This window comes from Euprymna scolopes, chromosome 2, assembly GCF_053919585.1.
Source record: "Euprymna scolopes isolate OS-2025 chromosome 2, ASM5391958v1, whole genome shotgun sequence".
NCBI classification, from domain to species: Eukaryota; Metazoa; Mollusca; class Cephalopoda; order Sepiida; family Sepiolidae; genus Euprymna; species Euprymna scolopes.
In genome coordinates, this window is record NC_136483.1 from 3,491,638 (window position 1) to 3,505,136 (window position 13,499).

General features: G+C 34.9%; 1 protein-coding gene across 1 annotated transcript in view; it reads left to right on the forward strand.

Moving 5' to 3' along the window:
* Positions 1–13,499, forward strand: part of LOC145288272 (CD109 antigen-like) — a gene marked incomplete at its 5' end in the record, with an annotated part of 117,373 nt that overhangs the window by 73,920 nt on the left and 29,954 nt on the right. Inside the window, 4 exon segments of the mRNA XM_080136312.1 lie at positions 3,706–3,882; positions 7,848–7,929; positions 10,751–10,916; positions 12,958–13,032. Coding sequence (XP_079992438.1) covers positions 3,706–3,882; positions 7,848–7,929; positions 10,751–10,916; positions 12,958–13,032 — 500 coding nt within the window.

Here is a 13,499-nt window from a genome sequence, read left to right on the forward strand (position 1 = left end):
CAGAACCGCTAGACTCTGGAATTCCATTCCAGGTCCCTGCTTCCCCAACAGTACTGACGTGCAGAAGTTCAAGTGTAACGTGAACCGACACCTTGCTGCCCAAATCCCTACATAGTACCCCAGTAGTTGTTGCCCCTGATAGTAGCCCCCTACACCAAAGTGGCAATTTGCCTTGTTTGGGGTGAAAATGTAATAAAAGAAAAAAAAAATATTACACTTCAATTTCTGCATGTCAGTACAGTCAGGAAAACAAGGACCCAGGAAATTCCAAAGTCTAGCAGTCGAAGGAAAAAAACTATTAGAGTATAAGCTTTCTGGCATTTAGAGATCTCTACTGTGAAGCGGTGGAGTTTAGCTGTTTGTATGGTTTGTCGAGGGTATTTATGTCGAGGGCTACAAGGACTTGTAGTTCGTCAACGCACCTACCATTAAAATACTTGTAAAACAAGTAGCAAGATGCAACATTTCATCGATGGGACCATGGGATGAGAGGTTGAAGCTGACATTGCGGGAGCTATTAAGTTGGCGACTCTTTGGAATTCTGTCTAAAACTGAGAGACGAGTAGCAGATGAACCAGCTCAAATGTGGCAACAATACTTATACATGGTAGAGAGAGCTCACCTTCTTTGCAGTAGCCTTGGCAATACCCTCAATGTATCTGTTCCATTTCGTGTTCTCTGTGAATGTTAAACTGAGGAGTTTGAACAAATAGTCATGGCTCTTATTGATTGAGAAGATTTCTAGTACTTATTTAAAAAAACAAAAAAGAAGCTTAGACTAGGCAGCATTGAATGTTACTATACAAGATTTCCCCCTTTCAACTAAAGACTGGAAGTCTTCTTCTAATGTTTTCGCCATTGCCTTGTATATGTGCTCATTCGTTTTCCCCTCGTGTCTGTTATAGAGTGTAGTGTCGTCAACAAATATACCCATCTCGGAGACAATTTTATATTAAACGGTGTAGTCTATATTAAAAACAAAATATTTTTTCAGCAATATCATTTACTAGATCCGTGTTTATTATGAAATTTAATCATTTTTTGACGAATGAATATTTTATTTTCCATTACATTTATTTAATTTATTATATGTGGAAGATCCATATTTTATTAGTTATTGTTGTACCATGTTGTTGGCAATATAATAACGTACTTTGCTATGATTTATTTTTTATTTCTATTTATGGAAATTTGTATTCAGGATCTTTGCTTTTTTTAAGTAAATACGTGCAAAATGAATAGCTGATGCAGAAAATGTATAAATATTTTGATCCCTCCCTTTGCTTAAAAAATTCACAAAAACTCAGAAAAATAACCAATTTTAACTTGATTCCATCTGTCAACGAACTTATAAATGCCTCACTTGTAAAATTCTTACGGTTTGATGTGAAATATGAGTCTAACATTTTTCATTATGTTAACCTAAAGCCATCTAAATGATTTTGAAATCCTCGAAACAATGATTCGATGAAGCTAAAGGTTTGATCTTTGAGAACTCTACCAGACTCCTCCGACAATTTGGAGTCTAAACACTTGAAATTTTAGATATAGCTTCCTTGGATATGGATCTAACTTAATAACTTGATTTGAGCCCAAAACAATAAATTTTAAGGGGTCATAATAGGGGTCAAAGTTAAAAAAATTGACCTTTTTTTTTTTGCTCAGCATACACCTCCAAACACCCGAGCAACGCAGGGCACCCATGCTAGTATATCTATAAGAGTGAACGTATCTGTGTGTGTGTCTGTCTGTTTGTCTGTGTGTCTGTATACATTTCCCTACGCAATAACTCTGTCAACTTTTAGTCTACAGACTCTAAATTTGATATAACGGGTACTGAGATTTGGGATAATCTATGTGATCGGTTTTCGGCCAGACATTTGGCTTACAAGGGGTAAAAGTTCAACGATTTGGGCTTTGAGAACTCTACTAAACTCCTCCGACAATTTTTAAAACTTTAGATATAGATTCATTAGACATGGATCTCACTTAATAACTTGATTTCAGCCCAAAACAATAAATGTTGAGGGGTCATAGTAGGGGTCAAGGTTAAAAAAATTGATCGTTTTTTTTTGTTTTGTTTTTTTTCTCAGCATACAGCTCCAAACACCCGGGCAACGCCGGGCACCCATGCTAGTCTATCTATAAAAGTGAACGTGTCTGTGTGTCTGTCTGTGTGTCTGTGTACATTTCCTTACGCAATAACTTTGTCAATTTTTAGTCTACAGACTCGAAATTTGATATACAGGATACTGAGATTTGGGAAAATCGATGTGATCCGGGTCAAAGTTCAACGATTTGACCTTTGAGAACTCTACCAAACTCCTCCAGCAATTTTGGATCTAAACACTTGAAAATTTAGATATAGGTTCCTTGGACATGGATCTAACTTAATAACTTGATTTGGGCCCAAAACAATAAATGTTAAGGGGTTACAATTGGGTTCAAAGTTAAAAAAAATTGACCATTACGGTATCTACCAAATTACTCAGACAATTTCTGGTCTAAACATTTGAAATTTGACATAAAGGGTATTCAGAGATAGGGCAAGCTTTTTAATCGGTTTGGGTCGAAAACTTTTAGTTACCAATATATAAATATATGTGTGTATGTATGTTTACATGTCTGCCTAAAACTTTTGACAGAGGCAACCGATTTTACCAAGATCAATATGGTTTTCATGTCCGACCTTTCATACGACAAATATAGAAAAATTGTCTAAAAACATTAATATCTTCACCTTCAACTGGGAACTTTTCTACATGGTGGGGTCACTTTTTTCGCCGATATTTTCGAAAGTCATCCTCTCCTTTTGATTGTCTAGCCTTAATTTAAAAAAACGTCACTTCCGGTTTGGCAGTGGTCGTAACAGCACAGACGTCAGGTTTTTTCACCGTTCTTTTCCGCCTTCGCGGTACGGCTTCGAGCCTGCCTTCCTACTACCACTTTTCATCAACACACCCGGGCAACGCCGGGCTGAAATACTAGTAATATATATGCGTGTGTGTGTGTTTATATACATGCATATATATATATATATATATATATATATATATATATATATATATATATATATCATACAGTCTAGTATATATATAAATACATATCTATATGTACATGTATATATATATATGTGTGTATGTATATGTATGTGTAAATATATATATATATATATATATATATATATAACTACTTCATTTAATCGCTTAAATTAATATACGAACGTATAAATTTATGCGTAAACTTTAAGTATTTACTTCAACAGTGCTCAATACGTATGTAGAGCTAGGTAGTGAGTTATAAAATATATATGGCGATTAAGTTACAATGAATATTCCGCGTTTCATCCACGCTAGGATTCATCAGGCTTAGCGTGGATGAAACGCGGAATATTCTCTGTAGCTTAATCGCCACATATATTTTATAACTCCCTATATGTAAATATATGTATGTGTATGTATATGTATGTGTATGTATATGTATGTGTAAATATATGTATGTGTATGTATATGTATGTGTGCATATATATACATATATATACATGTATATATATATATATATATACATATATATACATGTAAAACAATACACATTGCACTATATTGTGAAAAAGAGGATTGTCAATATTTTTTGCTGCTTTTATTTTATTTATTTATGTATTTTTATTTATTCATTTTCTTCTTTTTTTTTTTTTTTTTTGACCAGGTGACATTATGGGACCATCCTTCGAAAACTTGGAGAATTTAATTCGAATCCCATCTGGATGTGGAGAACAGAATATGATCAACTTCGCGCCGAATGTGTACGCCAAGAATTACCTGTCGGCCAGAGCTAAATTAACTGATGAACTAGCAAAGAAAATCTTGTACTATACCCGCAGAGGTAAGTTACTTCATCTGTTTCCTTCTCCCCCTTAATAGACTCATCCATTTAAATACGCACCCTCATCTAGATATTAATACGGTAGCGTGTGTTATTTTGTGTGTCACGCTTACATCTTTTTTCTTCCGAGGGAATGTCATTTAATCTTATGACCCCCATTTCTTGTTATAAATAATTTTATCAAGAATTCTTCATAAGTGTTGGTTTCGGTTTCGATTATAGCTGATGAACCCAAGTTATATGGATATATTTTTTATTTTTGAAATCATATCTTTATAATATATAAGAATCGATAGAAAATTGATTCTATAATAAATCTTTATAAATTACATTATCATATTTAAGCGTATTTTACGACCGGGCTATGCAAGGCGTCCCTGCTAGCTTAAATAAATACTTTTGCAGTTTTAACAAAAGAGCTACAATAATATCAGGGCGTTTCCATTTACGCTGAACATCCACAGAATGCCAACATCAATATATTACATATGAATGAGTCCCCTGTGGAATTTCCACAGGTTCCACTAGTTAATATTAACAACAAAGAAAATGTCCTTAGCAATCCAGCCGAGATCATATTCAATTTTGAATCACTTAGACCAATGCCTGTCTGTAATTGAAACACAGCGCACATTATACATCTAGTAAATTATGAAAATATTTATGGCAATCAAGCTACAAAGTGAATTCATAAAGCTAGTGGATGCAATAGATGTTACCGCGTGTTTTCGTATATTTACATGGTACTGAGTTTGCTAAACAACCAATCAGATTCTTTGTTATTCACACACGTATTAATCGGATTGAACTATTGTGCGTTTATTAGGCATGACCTATTGAATTAAATATTAAAAATAGATACATAAAATAAGATAATAATTGTGTGTATATATATATATATATATATATATATATATACTAGCAAGGTAGGCCCTACATTGCCCAGGATGGAATGAGGATCAGCAAACCCTCCCATATTTTATTGTCATCGAAATCGGTGAAATTGCTAATTTTTCAATCAAATGAATTAATTGGCTGTTCTTATTGCTCTTCACAGTGATTAGTCCACAACATTGTGGTTTACATTGCACTGTAGAGAACCTACTGTTTATTTTATAAAATTATTTTTATATAATGGCTTGAATTAAAGTTTAAAATTCAAAAGTTAATTGTGCTCTAAACAAACACATTCATTTCGAACATACTCCTATCATATCAAAGACCCTACTGTTGATTTTATATGCCTGGCCTTTCTGCTTGTCCGATAATAAAACTTCTCAAATGCACTTGTGATGTTAAGTTATATAAAGGTGTTAACTTTAGCCAAAATTGCCTGTTCTTTCTTTCATCAGATTTTTTTTCAGTGCCATGCAGGATTGATACTTATCGAAGACATTCCGATACAAAACCTATTTAAGAACACTGCTCGGCACATAAAGTACATTTGCGTGAAATTTAAAAAATAGCAGCCCAGATGTTTAGGACTTCATACGGAACGAACTGACACAGACAAAGTTCTTTATATATATATATATATATATATATATATGTGTGTGTATATATATATATATATATATATATTTATATTTTGTGTACAGAAAGTTGTTAGTTGAGACAGATCATTGGTACCGTCGGTTTCAAGCCCGATAATAAGGCCCGTTTAAGGTATCCTTATCAAGCTCTCTTCAGCCAATATTCGTCTCTTGAAACCGACGGTACCAATGATCTGTCTCAACTAACAACTTTCTGTACACAAAATATAAAAATATAAGTACGCTCTTAAAATTTGGATTTTCCTTTTAATTGAGCACTCTGCTGGAATTCTTTTTCCAAAAAACTAATCATATATATATATATATATATATATAATATAAGTATATATATACATATATATATATACTTGTTTATTGTTATATAAACATGCTCACATCCTGCTGCTACAAATAGCCACTTGTTTCAATCAAACAACAGATATCATCAGGCAGCGACTTGACTATTCAAAAGTTCAATGAATAATTTTTGAATAGTCAAGTCGCTGCCTGATGATATCTGTTGTTTGATTGAAACAAATGGCTATTTGTAGCAGCAGGATGTGACCATGTTTATATAACAATAAACAAGTATTATCAGCTCTTTTTATTGAGCACTATCTAACAACCTCGTTGAATTTATTAGTCCATCACTTTTTAATAAATAAACCCGAGTATATATATATATATATACCTATAATTCCGTATTCCTTTGGTGTGTAGTGATATTCATATTAAAAACCCTATTTTTCTATTTATTTATAAAGAAAATACAATTTTCTTATATATGAGTTATCGAATTGCATTCATTAGCAAAAGATCTAACTAATTTGCATATTCTTTTAAACATTCATTTTTAATTAATTCCCTATTAGTTTTTTCAGTTTTCTTATAGGGTGATCACCTTTAGTTAACTATTACGGGTAATTATATTCATGCAGATATTCTACATGATTTATACTTGCGAAATATTTGTGTAAAAAGCTTACAATGAACACAAAATCGTTTCCATATATATTTATGTATACGTATATATTTTTGTTTCATCTATCTATCTATCTATCTATATATCTATAAAAGTGAACGTGTCTTTCTGTCTGTCTGTCTGTCTGTCTGTCTGTCTGTGTACATTTCCCTACGCAATAACTCTGTCAATTTTTAGTCTATAGACTCGAAATTTGAAATACCGGGTACTGAGATTTGGGAAAATCGATGTGACGGGTGTCAGCCAGAAATTTGGCTGTTAAGGGGTCAAATTTCAACGATTTGACCTTTAAGAACTCTACCAAACTCCTCCGACAATTTTGGGTCTAGACACTTGAAATTTTAGATATAGGTTCCTCGAACCTGGATCTAATTTAATAAAGTGATTTGAGCCCGAAACTATAAATTTTAAGGGGTCACAATAGGGGTCAAATTAAAAAAAAATTTACTCTTTTTTTTTTGCTCAGCATACACCTCCAAACACCCGGGCAACGCCGTGCTGAAATGCTAGTATATATATATATTCCTGTTTGTTTGTTTTTCTACGAGTCAATTAATATCTACAAAATGTACGTTGTTTCACAAAATAATTTTCATACTGAAAACGAACTTTTATTCCAGCATGATTTCTATATATATTATTGTTGTGGTGACACTCACTCATTTACATATGTGGATAATATTACACATAAATAACAAGACTCGGTTAGTCTGAGTGTGTGTTAACCAGAAGCCACCAAAGGCCGAGCCGAGAGCAGATATGTTCTCCAGCCAAGACTCTCTTACCTGACAACCATTATATAAATATAGTGTAAATATACTTTTCCTAATACACTTCTTATTGATCTACCTTTGATTGTTGAGTCTTCATTTGCATTAACTTATACGTTATTTGGTTCAACCTGCAAACATAACAATTATTTATTCAAAAGGAATCTACATTCAATGTATACATGATTTATAAATAACATTTTTTTTAATCTATTTTATTAATTAGAAACTAGGGTTGTCGCCCCTGATATATCCAAGGCCTGTGACAAGGTTGGGCGTGAATGGCTTCTAATTACAATTAAATAATACCGTATTACTGAACGAATGCTAAATAAAATTATATCCTTAGACAGGAAGAAATCCAGGTTGTTTTTGATGAACGTACATTTAAACAGCATTCATAAATATGAGAATGCCTTAAGGGTCGATCTTTGGTCCTTTATTATTCCTGATATTCATAAATGACCTCTATTAAAATTGTGTCTGAGATTGGTATTTTTGCTAATAGTGTAATGTTCTGTAACACGCATGAAGGAAAAACATATGTACACATATCTAACTCAATGGCAGAATCCTTAGAAAAACGACCTCAAATCTGTAGTGGAATCGGGACGTAAATGAATGACAATATATAATGCTACTTAACCTGAGTTTCTTTTCTATTATTTAATTTATTTTAAGGATATAAAAACCAGATGCAATACCAACACTCTGACGGTTCATTCAGTGCTTTTGGACATCGTGACAAAGTTGGCAGTACATGGTATGTAATAAAAAATTTGTATATTTTTACTTTTTTGTGTTATTTTTTACTTGTATTTTTTACTTTTATTTAAAATGTTTTATTTCATTTTTACGTTTTTAAATTTAAATATGTATTTGGTGATTTTAATATGCAACACTGTAATTAGCATGATTTCTATACTTACACAGATGCAGTTGGTAGCATCACACATAGCTTTTCCATATCCCATTTCCTATCACACACAATCACGTTCCTGGCGCGTTTCAAAATCAGCAGGCCTCACTTCTAGATTTATTTCTGGCTACAGTTCCCAAGGATTGTGTAATAAATGCTCATAGCCTACTCGGGAATGCTAATCCTGTTGTGATACTGGTACCCTAAATTCTCGACCACAAGTTGAAGAGCCATTACTCCAAACAAGGTACTTCAAGAAGCTAGACTGGGAAGCCATCAGGGATCACATTAGAGACGCTCCATGGAGTAGTATCTTTTCATTTCCTGCAGAACAATGCATACAAATGAGGCTACTGAATGATTCAAAGCAGCAATTGAAGCATATGTTCACGCACGGAAGTTCTGCAGCAAATTCCACTTTCCCCAATAGTTCACTTCTACTTGTGTAGCTGTCATTGGTCAAAGCAGTATGCATTTCATAAATCCAGCACAAATAGACAACCGTTTATGGAAGGTAGAATTAATTTTAAAAGTGAAATAGCCACAAACAAGAGAAGGCATACCAAAGTGACCAGAAAATGCATTGAGCTGCAGAATTTAAGAACTCACGATTTCTGTAAAATTTATAACAATGTAGTAAATAATGGTCAATCAACAATTCTCCCAGTATCCAATAACCATGAGGTTGTTTGCATAGCAACCGATAAGGCAAACCTGCTCAATTCTTTGCCTCCAACTCTACTTTTGACCTTATAAATCACCTCCCAAATTTCTATTTGTGGACAAAAACCAAACTCGAATATTTGAAAAGCATCACCTCTCGTGTTCATGATATCATAAAAAAACTAGAAACCTTGAAGGCATAGGGGTTTGATCCAATACTATTAAAAAATGTTCTGCTGAGATTACCCCAGTTCTTTCCCAACTCTTCAACAAATGCTTTACCGAATCTTGCTTTCCTGACTGCTGGAAAATTGCTTCTGTTGTACCAATTTTCAAGAATTCTGGTTAAAAAGAACTGACCATTAAATTATCGCATCATTAGCCTCCTGCCACTCTTCACCAAACTCTAACCTCTATCTCATTATCGAAATGTTGCATTCCTGTGCCTATTTGACAAGTATTTTAATGGAATGTGCTCCAACGAACTCAAAACACTTGTAACCCCTCAACGTAAATACCTCGACTAATCCAACAAACAACAAAATCCCACTTTACACTGTAGAGATCCCTAGATTTTTTTTTAATTACATTTTCACCCCAAACAAGGTACATTGCCACTTTGGTGTAGGAGGCTACTATTAGGGACACAGGCTACAGTGGTACTAGGTGGGGAGTTAGGCAGCAAGATGTCGGTTCACGTTACACTTGAACTTCTGCATGTCAGTACAGTTGGGGAAGCAGGAACCTGGAAGGGAATTCCAAAGTCTAGCAGTTCTGGGGAAGAAACTACTGGCATAGAAGGCTCTCTTACATCTAGGGATCTCTACTGTGAAGGGGTGGGATTTTGCTGCTTGACGGGTTTGTCGGGGGTATTTACGTAGGGGGTCACAAGTGCTTGCAGTTTGTTAGAACATTCACCGTTAAAGTACTTGTAGAACAGGCAGAGGGATGCTACATTACGTCGATGGGACAGAGGCTTAAGCTTGGATGACAGTTCGGACCTATTAGGTTGGCAACTCTCTTTTGAACCTTGTCTAGGAGTGAGAGACTAGTAGCAGATGCACCGGCCCAAATATGACAACAATACTCCATACATGGGCGAATGGTGGTCTTATAGAGGTACAGGATACTTTCGGGCGTTAGTAGCTTTCTAGCATGGTAGAGAAAACCTACCTTTTTCGCAGCGGTCCTGGCAATGCTCTCAATGTAATTTTTCCAACTCATGTTTCCTGTGAACGTTACCCGAGGAGTTTAAAAGATGTGCTTTCAGATAAAGAGTCTTTGGCCATTACTATTGGTGGTAGAGAAGGTTTCTTTTAGTTATTGAAGGAAACAAGTTTAGTCTTTGCAGCAATTAATGTGACCATCCATTTTTGTCCCCATTCCACTACAGATTGGAGGTCATCCTCTGATGTTTCTGCCATTTCTTTAGATATGTGTTCATTTGTTTTCCTGTCGTGTCTATTAAAGAGCGTGGTGTCATCAGCATATATACCCATCTCACAGAAAATTTTGTCAGGGAGGTCATTTACTGGAAAACCTCTTTCCTTGAACTGCTAGATTTTAGAATCCCATCATGGGTCTCTGCTTCCCTGACTGTACTGACATGCAGAAGTTCAAGTGTAGTGTGACCAGACATCTCACTGACAACTCCTTACATAATGACCCTGTTAATTTTATCCTAAATAGTTGCCCCTTATGCCAAATTGGCAATTTGCCTTGTTTGAGATGTTATAACAGTTTAAAATTATGTATTTTGATGGCATTAAATATAGAAAATCGGTAAAATCGAATGAAAGTATTTTTTTTTCTTTTCAATAACAGAATTGGAAGTGATTAAAACGTATTAGAAACATTTAAGCAATAAGTTTCTAGAAAGAAAACTATTACAAAGTTCGAGAATCTGCAAAAATGATTTGATTACAAAATGAAATTTAGTGAACTCAAGTTTTTTTTAATAATTCTCTGACACTCAATATTTTTTAATTCTTTTCTTTCCAAGGTTGACTGCGTTTGTTCTTCGCTGTTTTGGTCAGGCACATAAAAGCATGCCGGATCTTTATATTGATGAAGGTGTTTTCCGCCAAGGCATCACTTGGTTGCTTCGTCAACAAAATAAACAAGGCTACTTCGTAGAATACGGCAGAGTTATACACAGTGCCATGCAGGTAAGTAATCGGTATTCATTTCATATTAGCTCAATTTCTGCTCTGAGTTACCTGGAAAAAGCTGAGAAAACCAAGTATTGCAATCACCAGAATTAAATTAACCGGAAAGGACCGGAAAGACGCTTTCTATCCCAAATGCTTATGATTGACCCACAGTAAAAACAAATCTTGGTTCAAGCGCGTTTTTATGCATGTGACAACTCTCATGGAAACAGGCATATGGAAACGGACATATTTTTCAACATAGATGAAAATCTCCAGGAGTGCCACATTTCCATCTTGACGTTGATGCCTCGTCCCCTTGTTCATTTCCCAAACAGTCCTGAGCCCAGTATCCAACCTTGCCACATTGGCATTTCTGTTACCCTTGTGGCCGCATCTGCAGGAGTTTACTCCTGTGCCAGGTTTATTCCCGGTAGGAACAGAAGATTTAGCATTGGACGGACTCACGAGTGAAACCACATGATGGCTTTGATCCCTGGTTGACACCCTTACTCTTGCTATTAGGTCTCCTATGGTTAGGGTCTCAATTTTTGCTGCCTGCTGGAGTTCGATGGAAATGGCATCAGGGAACCCATGAAAAAAAACAGTTTGGCAAGTTTTTCTAGTCCGGCTCGTGCAAAACCAGCCGATCCAACCAATCGTATGATGTTATTCGCATAAACGTCCATCTGCTCGCCAGCCCATTTCACTATGGTTAACTTCCTATAGGCCGTGAACGCACCATCTGTGAATGCCTCATTTAATCAAGTCTCTATCTGCTCAACGTCTAGTTGGTCAATCTGACTCACCTCTAAGAGTCAATGCATCACCCTTCAGATACAATGGTAATAGGTTTGCCACATAATCTATCTTTTAAAGTCTCGCTACCAACCTTAACTTCTTCAGTCATGCCACTAAGTCTCTCTCGCCGTACCTTTTACAATGTCGCTGCTTAATCGTACCTTTGCCATGATAATGGCCGAAATAGCTTGAAGTGTTGAAGTTAGTTTTCCTTTGAACTGCCGAATACAATTAAATGTTCGTGCAAAAAAAAAAAAGAAAAAAAAAGTTTTTCTTCAGCTTGCAACGTAAAAACGACAATCCTTTTTTTATTCCGGTGTCGACGTCTGTAAAAAATCCGTCTCTTTACAGTGACATGCGAATTAATCGTTACATTCAAATGACTCTGAGTCAATGAAAATCCTTCTCGTCAATGAAATACCGGCTTTTTTATATGCCTAAATTCGATCGCGTCTTAATTTTCGTTTCCTATCGATCGAGTTTCGAGTTAGAATGTCGGTGACTTTTTATAAGATTCACACTCTAGCATTGGACGCTTTTTTAAATGACAAACAATTTCAATCGACTTTGAAAGTGGATCACACTATACAGCATATCCTATAAAAAAAATTTTCGGCAATATCATCTATTCGATCTGTTTACTTCTTTTTTTTACTTACGTGTTATAATCAACCAGAACTATAGGACCTGAATGTTTGTTGTCATTAAAATAATCATTTCCCATTAAAATAATCCTTCGACAAAGCATTTTACCTCCACCAACTTGTAAAATGCTCCACACATGCGTAGATGTGAATAAAAACAGAAAAAAAAAACATGTGGTCATGTCTCAAAAACTTGACCTGATTGAACACAACCAATGTGATTTTTAACTCCAGATTCGTCCTAAATCCTAAATCAGCTGAAAAAAATGCAGACAACAAATTTAATGTGCATCAGTGTTATCATGTCATTGGCGAGTTGGGGAAGCTAACGAAATACTTGCCTAGACGAGTAACTCCCTCTAACTGTTCGCGCCAAAAAAGGATTCTCATCTTCCTCTGATTGGTTGACTCACTCATCAGCACATCTGTTTATTTGCAGTAAAGAAAAATCGTACATCAAAATATGTAATTGCTTCAGATATGTAAATAAACATTTTTTTCTTTTACAATTTTTTATTAAACTGAAAAAAAAAAACATTGATTCCAAGTTATTATTTATCCACGCTTCTTATCTCGGACCTCTGATCATGAGAAATGATGTTTTCTTTTTTTAGGGTGGAACAAACAATGGACTTACACTAACGATCTACACTTTAATTTCTTTGGTTGAAAACAAACACATCATGCCGGTAAGTACTTGTTTCAATTTCCAAAAAAAATATATTCAACTTTGTTTCTATTCATTAAAAATTTATAAATTACCTATTTTGATCCGCCTTTCAGCCTCAATCAAAGCATATTAGGAGAAATCTTTCTAGACTGATGCAGTTTTTATGTATAATTAGACGAATTAACTATACAGACGTCTTATATAAACACACACACATATATATGTATACATATATATATACGTATATTAGGTTGACAAAAGGACAAAAACTTGATAATGGGTGTCTCACGAATTAGATGACAACCAAAAGAAACGTAATGAAGAGTGATCTTCCCTTCTTTTAAGCAACAAGAACGACTGTTTCTCGACCGGGTTGTGACTTGCGATGAAAAGTTGGTACTTTACGATGACCCGCGATGCTCAGCTCAGTAGTTGGACGCCAATGAAGCTCCATGACACTTCTTGAAGACAGAGTTGTCCCAAAAG